Source organism: Coturnix japonica, chromosome 1 (genome assembly GCF_001577835.2).
Source record: "Coturnix japonica isolate 7356 chromosome 1, Coturnix japonica 2.1, whole genome shotgun sequence".
NCBI classification, from domain to species: domain Eukaryota; kingdom Metazoa; phylum Chordata; class Aves; order Galliformes; family Phasianidae; genus Coturnix; species Coturnix japonica.
In genome coordinates, this window is record NC_029516.1 from 175,590,138 (window position 1) to 175,595,901 (window position 5,764).

General features: G+C 54.7%; 1 protein-coding gene across 1 annotated transcript in view; it reads left to right on the top strand.

Moving 5' to 3' along the window:
* The first annotated feature begins 3,354 nt into the window (after nucleotides 1-3,354).
* Nucleotides 3,355-5,764, top strand: part of LOC107308617 (disintegrin and metalloproteinase domain-containing protein 21-like) — a 24,624-nt gene continuing 22,214 nt past the window's right edge. Inside the window, 6 exon segments of the mRNA XM_032443549.1 lie at nucleotides 3,355-3,386; nucleotides 4,437-4,528; nucleotides 4,859-4,941; nucleotides 5,125-5,189; nucleotides 5,273-5,351; nucleotides 5,453-5,529. Coding sequence (XP_032299440.1) covers nucleotides 4,468-4,528; nucleotides 4,859-4,941; nucleotides 5,125-5,189; nucleotides 5,273-5,351; nucleotides 5,453-5,529 — 365 coding nt within the window. The 5' untranslated portion in view covers nucleotides 3,355-3,386; nucleotides 4,437-4,467.

Consider the following 5,764-nt stretch of genomic DNA (forward strand, 5'->3'; position numbering starts at 1 on the left):
ATGCATTTTGTTCAAAAACCCAATGGCAAAGTGTTGCCCACCTCCTCCCTTTCATCCTCTTCATCCTTGCAGACGTTTTGACCACAGAGAGATGCAGCAACAGTGCATCCACTAAAGACTTCTTCCCACTGGGGATTCCAGCTTTTGGGATCTCTGGAGGTCCCTCCTAACCCTGTAGATTCAATGGTCCCTACACTTCCTTCATGCCTTACCTCCACTCCTGCTCCATTGGCGCTATGCTCCTACACCGTTCATATCACCAGTGTGCTATCCCCTTCGCATGATATTGTCCTGCCCTCCACTATGCACATATTAACACAACACTGTCACGCCCTATTTTTGTTTTATTTGTTGTGTTTTTTTTTTTTGCACTATAAACAGTCAAAATTAGCATTAAATTACAACACTTATTCACAGCTCTCTGCTGTCACTGCATCCTCCTCTGGTTAATTAAGGTCGTTGCCTTTAGACCCAAACTGTCAAGTACTATATGTCTTAAGAGTTACTGCAGCCATTAACTGTCAAGTTGTGCGATATCCACTGCAATAATTTAAATCATCATTCCTCCTTTGTTTATATCACCAGCAAAACTAATCTGCCACACGCACATACATAAAAGTTAACCAGGGAGAAATTAGGCCACCACCCCCAGTTCAATCCTTATTGTTTGTTCTCCGCAGCGATGGCGTTGTAACAGCACCCAGAGGGACGCGCGGCTGCGCTGTTACAAGATGCTGCATTCATATCGTACATTTTCTGCTCCGTGTGGAACCAAACAAAGAAAATAAGAAGTGGGGATTACCCTGAGAGCCAGAATCAGTCACAGAATGGAAGGGGTTGGGAGGGACCCCAGAGCTCATTGAGTCCAACCCCACTGCCAAAGCAGGTTCCCTACACCAGGTTGCACAGCTCGGTGTCCAGGTGGGTCTTGAGACCCCACAACCCCCATGGGCAGCCTGTCCCAGTGCTCCATCACCCTCACTATAGGGTCATGAGGGGCTGTAGGGCCACGATGGGCTGTAGGGCCACAGTGGGCTGTAGGACATGCAGGAGGTTTAGGACATGCAGGAGGTTTAGGACCATGAGGAAGACACAGGTCCACAAGAAGCTTTAGGGCCATGAGGAGCTGTAGGGCCATGAGGGGCTGTAGGGCCATGAGGGGCTGTAGGTCATGAGGAGCTATAGGGCCATGAGGGGCTATAGGGCCATGAAGGGTTGTAGGACATGAGAAGCTGTAGGGCCATAAGGAGCTGTAGGGCCATGAGGAGCTGTAGGGCCATAAGGAGCTGTAGGGCCATGAGGAGCTGTAGGGCCATAAGGAGCTGTAGGGCCATGAGGAGCTGTAGGACCATGAGGAGCTGTAGGGCCATGAGGAGCTGTAGGGCCATAAGGAGCTGTAGGACATGAGGAGCTGTAGGACATGAGGAGTTCTAGGGCCATGAGGAGCTGTAATGCCATGAAGGATTGTAGGACATGAGGAAGACACAGGTCCACAAAGAGCTTTAGGGCCATGAGGAGCTATAAGGTCATGAGGAGCTGTAGGGCCATGAGGAGATGTAGGATCATGAGGAGCTATAGAGTCATGAGAGGATATAGGGCCATGATGGGCTGTAGGGCCATGAGAGGCTGTAGGACATGAGAAGCTGTAGGGCCATAAGGAGCTGTAGGGCCATGAGAAGCTGTAGGGCCATGAGGAGCTGTAGGGCCATGAGAAGCTGTAGGGCCATGAGGAGCTGTAGGGCCATAAGGAGCTGTAGGGCCATGAGGAGCTGTAGGGCCATGAGAAGCTGTAGGGCCATGAGAAGCTGTAGGGCCATGAGAAGCTGTAGGGCCATAAGGAGCTGTAGGGCCATGAGAAGCTGTAGGGCCATGAGGAGCTGTAGGAGCCATAAGGAGCTGTAGGGCCATGCGGAGCTGTAGGGCCATTAAGGAGGCTGTAGGGCATAAGCGATGTAGGGGCCTGAGGAAGTGGTAGGGCCTAGCGGAGCTGTAGGGCCAGTGAGGAGTGTAGGGCCATGAGGAGCTGTAGGGCATAAGGAGCTGAAGGACATAAAGAGCTGTAGGGCATTCGAGGAAGGCTGTAGGGATGAGGAGCTGTAGGAATGAGAAGCTGTAAGGGCATAAGGAGCTGAAGGACATAAAGAGCTGTAGGGCCATGAGGAAGCTGTGGGCCAATGAGGAGCTGAGGGCAATGAGGAGTGTAGGGCATAAGGAGCTGAAGGACCATAAGAGCTGTAGGGCATAAGGAGCTGTAAGGGCATAAAGGAGGCTGTAGGACATGAGAAGCTTGTAGGGCATAAGGGGAGGCTGTGGGCCTGATGGGGCTGTAAGGGGCATGAGGAGCTGTAGGGCATAAGGCAGCTGTAGGGATAAGGACTGTAAGGCCATAAGGAGCTTTTAGGGCCATGATGGGCTGTAGGCCATGAGGAGTGTAAGGGCATGGGGAGCTGTAAGGGTATGTGGGGCTGTAGGGTTATGATGAGCTGTAGGGCCATGTGGGCTGTAGGGCATGTTGGGTCTGTAGGGCCATCAAGGAGCTGTAAGGGCCATGAGACGCTGTAGGCCATAAGGGAGCTGTATGGCATAAGGCGCTGTAGGGCATGAGGGCTGTAGGGGCATGAGGACTGTAGGGCCATAAGGGAGCTGTAGGCCATAAGGAGCTGTAGCTGCCATGAAGGAGCTGTTGGTCATCATAAAGGAGCTGTAGGTCACAATGAAGGAGCTGTAGAGCATAAAGGAGCTGTTAGGGCATTAAGGCGCTGTAAAGGGCATAAGGAGCTGTAGGGCCATGCGGAGCTGTAGGGCATGAGGAGCTGTAGGGCCATAGGAGCTGTAGGGCCTGAGGAGCTGTAGGGCATGAGGAGCTGTAGGGCATAAGGAGCTGTCGGGGCCATAAGAGCTTGTAGGGCCATAAAAGGAGCTGTGGGCCATAAGGAGCTGTAAGGGCCATAAGGAGCTGTAGGTCATAAGGAGCTGTAGGGCCATGAGGAGCTTGTAGGGTATGAAGGAGCTGTAGGGCATAAGGAACTTGTACTGCTAATGAAGGGTTGTAGGGCAAGAGAAATCTGTAGGCTGTGAGCTCTCCCTGCTGCCTCCTCTCACTCCTCACACGCTCCATTGCTCAGCACCCAACTCCCCCCGACCATCGCATTCAGTGCCCCTGGGAGGACAGAGGGATGGCAGGTGAGGACTAATGCATAAAATGCATCATTTCCTGCATCAACGGTCACAATTTGGGCATTAACTGCCCCAGGAATTCGGGAGGTTGTGGGCTGCAGGGAGAGGGAAAGCAATGGGGGGGGGGAGGGGAAGACAGGGTGCGAAGGGAGGGAGGGTGACAGTTTGGAGGTGGGAACGACAGAGGGGGGTGGCAGAAAGGGGAACAGGTTGGGGAGGGAATGGGAGGGGTGTGGGGAAGGGATGGGGATGGAGTTGGGGATGGATTGGGATGAGATGGGATGGGATGGGATGGAGTGGGGTGGGATGGCAGGTGGAGGAGGGATGGTGACAGTTGGAGGTAGGAAGGGAGAAGGGGGAAGGTACCTGAAACAGGCCCAGGGTGACATTAGAGGAGAGTCAGGGATAGGAAATGGAGGTGGATGGAGATGGGATGGGGATGGGATGGGATGGATGGGAATGGGGGTGGGGATGGGGTTTGGGGATGGGATGGGATGGATGGGATGGGATGGGATGGGATGGGATGGGGATGGGGGTGGGATGGGATGGGAATGGATGGGATGGGATGGAGATGGGATGGATGGGATGGATGGGATGGGGGAATGGGATGGGGAATGGGATGGGGATGGGGCGATGGGGATGGGATGGGATGGGATGGGATGGGATGGGATGGGATGGATGGGATGGGATGGGATGGGATGGGATGGGATGGATGGATGGGATGGGGGTGGGGATGGGGATGGGGATGGGGATGGGGATGGGATGGGATGGGATGGGATGGGATGGGATGGGATGGGATGGGATGGGATGGGATGGGATGGGATGGGGATGGGATGGGGATGGGGATGGGATGGGGATGGGGTGGGGAATGGGGCTGGGATGGGGCTGGGGTCAGGGATGGGGTGGTTATGGGGTGGGGATGGGGATGGGGAATGGGGATGGGGTGGAAGGATGGGATGGGATGGGATGGGATGGGATGGGATGGGATGGGATGGGGATCAGGAGGCAGGTGGATTGGCTCCAGTTCATCAGAAGGTGTTGGATGGAGCCTGGGTGGCAGTTGGAGGGTGGCAGGGTGAGGCTGCGTGGCAGTGGGGTGAGGGTGGGACAGGTCCAGGTGGGGCAGGAAATAGAGTTACCCCACTTTGCTGCTGGTGAGACAGTGGGGGCGGATGTGGGTGATGGTGACAGTGGGGGCTTGGGGCCAGCAGGGAGATGGAGGCACTGGGGAGGGTGTGGGGCTGACACCGTGTCCCCAGCAGGGCTCACCAGGCTGCCAGGGTGACAAGGATGGGGACAGGGCAATGCCCAGCCATGGGGGTCATGGCACTGATCCTAATCCTCTGCTCAGGTGAGATGGGGGCGTATGGGAGGGGTGGGAAGGGGATGTGGGGGTCTCATATGGCAGTGGTGTATACTCATATGGCGCTGGTATATACTGAACCCATCTCCTCTCCTATGGTAGTGGTATATACTGAACCCATCTATCTCCTCTCATATGGCACTGGTATATACTGAACCCATCTCCTCTCCTATGGCACTGGTATATACTGAACCCATCTCCTCCCCACCTCCCATATGACATTGAAAATCACCTCAAAATCCTTCTCCATGGCTGGGGCTGTGGGGAGGGGGCAGGAAATGCTTCCCATCCTGCTCCCCAGCACAGAACCTCTTCCAGGCCTTAGTGGAGCATCGAGGGTCGTCTACTCCGAAGTGATGGTGCCAAGGCAGCTGGAGCAGAGGCACAGGGCTGGCACGCAGGTCAGGAGCTTTGGGGGATGACGTTGGGAAGCCTATATCATAGTTGGGATCCCCCATAAAGAGCTGGAATCCCCCATCTCTAAAGAGAGGGGCAGCTCCGAACCCACCTCCCTATGGGGTTTGCTCAGGGGGGAGGTGGCTGTAACGAAGGGATGTGAACACGCGATGCTTTGGGTGTTCCAGGACAACGTGGCCTATTTGATCACAGCAGAGGGAAGGTACCACGTCGTCCATCTGACTCGGGTGAAGTAAGGCTCCGCTCTGGATCCTCCTCTGCCTCCTCCGTGTGGATCCCTATGGGCTCAGCCCCGATTTCTGCTCTGCTTTACAGGAATCTGGTAGCCAAGGATCTCCCTGTTTACACATACGGAGCTGGGGGGGAGCTGGTCACTGAGTTCCCCTATATCCAGGTACAGGAATATAGGAACTCCCAGAATATCCCCCTCCACCCCATTCATCATTATCTGAATCCCCCCATGGGTGCATTTCTGAGCTGCTTTGTCCCTTGCAGGACAACTGCTTCTACGATGGCTTTGTGGAAGGGTCCCCAGGCTCCGTGGTGGCCCTCAGTACCTGCTATGGGATCAGGTAGGGCCATGCATTGAGTGCTGCATTATTAGGATGCAAATATAAGATCCCGCTCAGCCACACCGCAGTGCTGGTGTGGATACAAGCAGCCTAAAGATGGATCTCCCTTGGAGCATGGAGCTTCTATTGCCCTTCTCCCTATTATTTAATACTTAGGATTTGGGCTTGATGATCCTTATGGGCCCCTTCCAAGTGAGGATTCCCATCCTTCAGCATTTAGCCTTCGCTTTCTTTC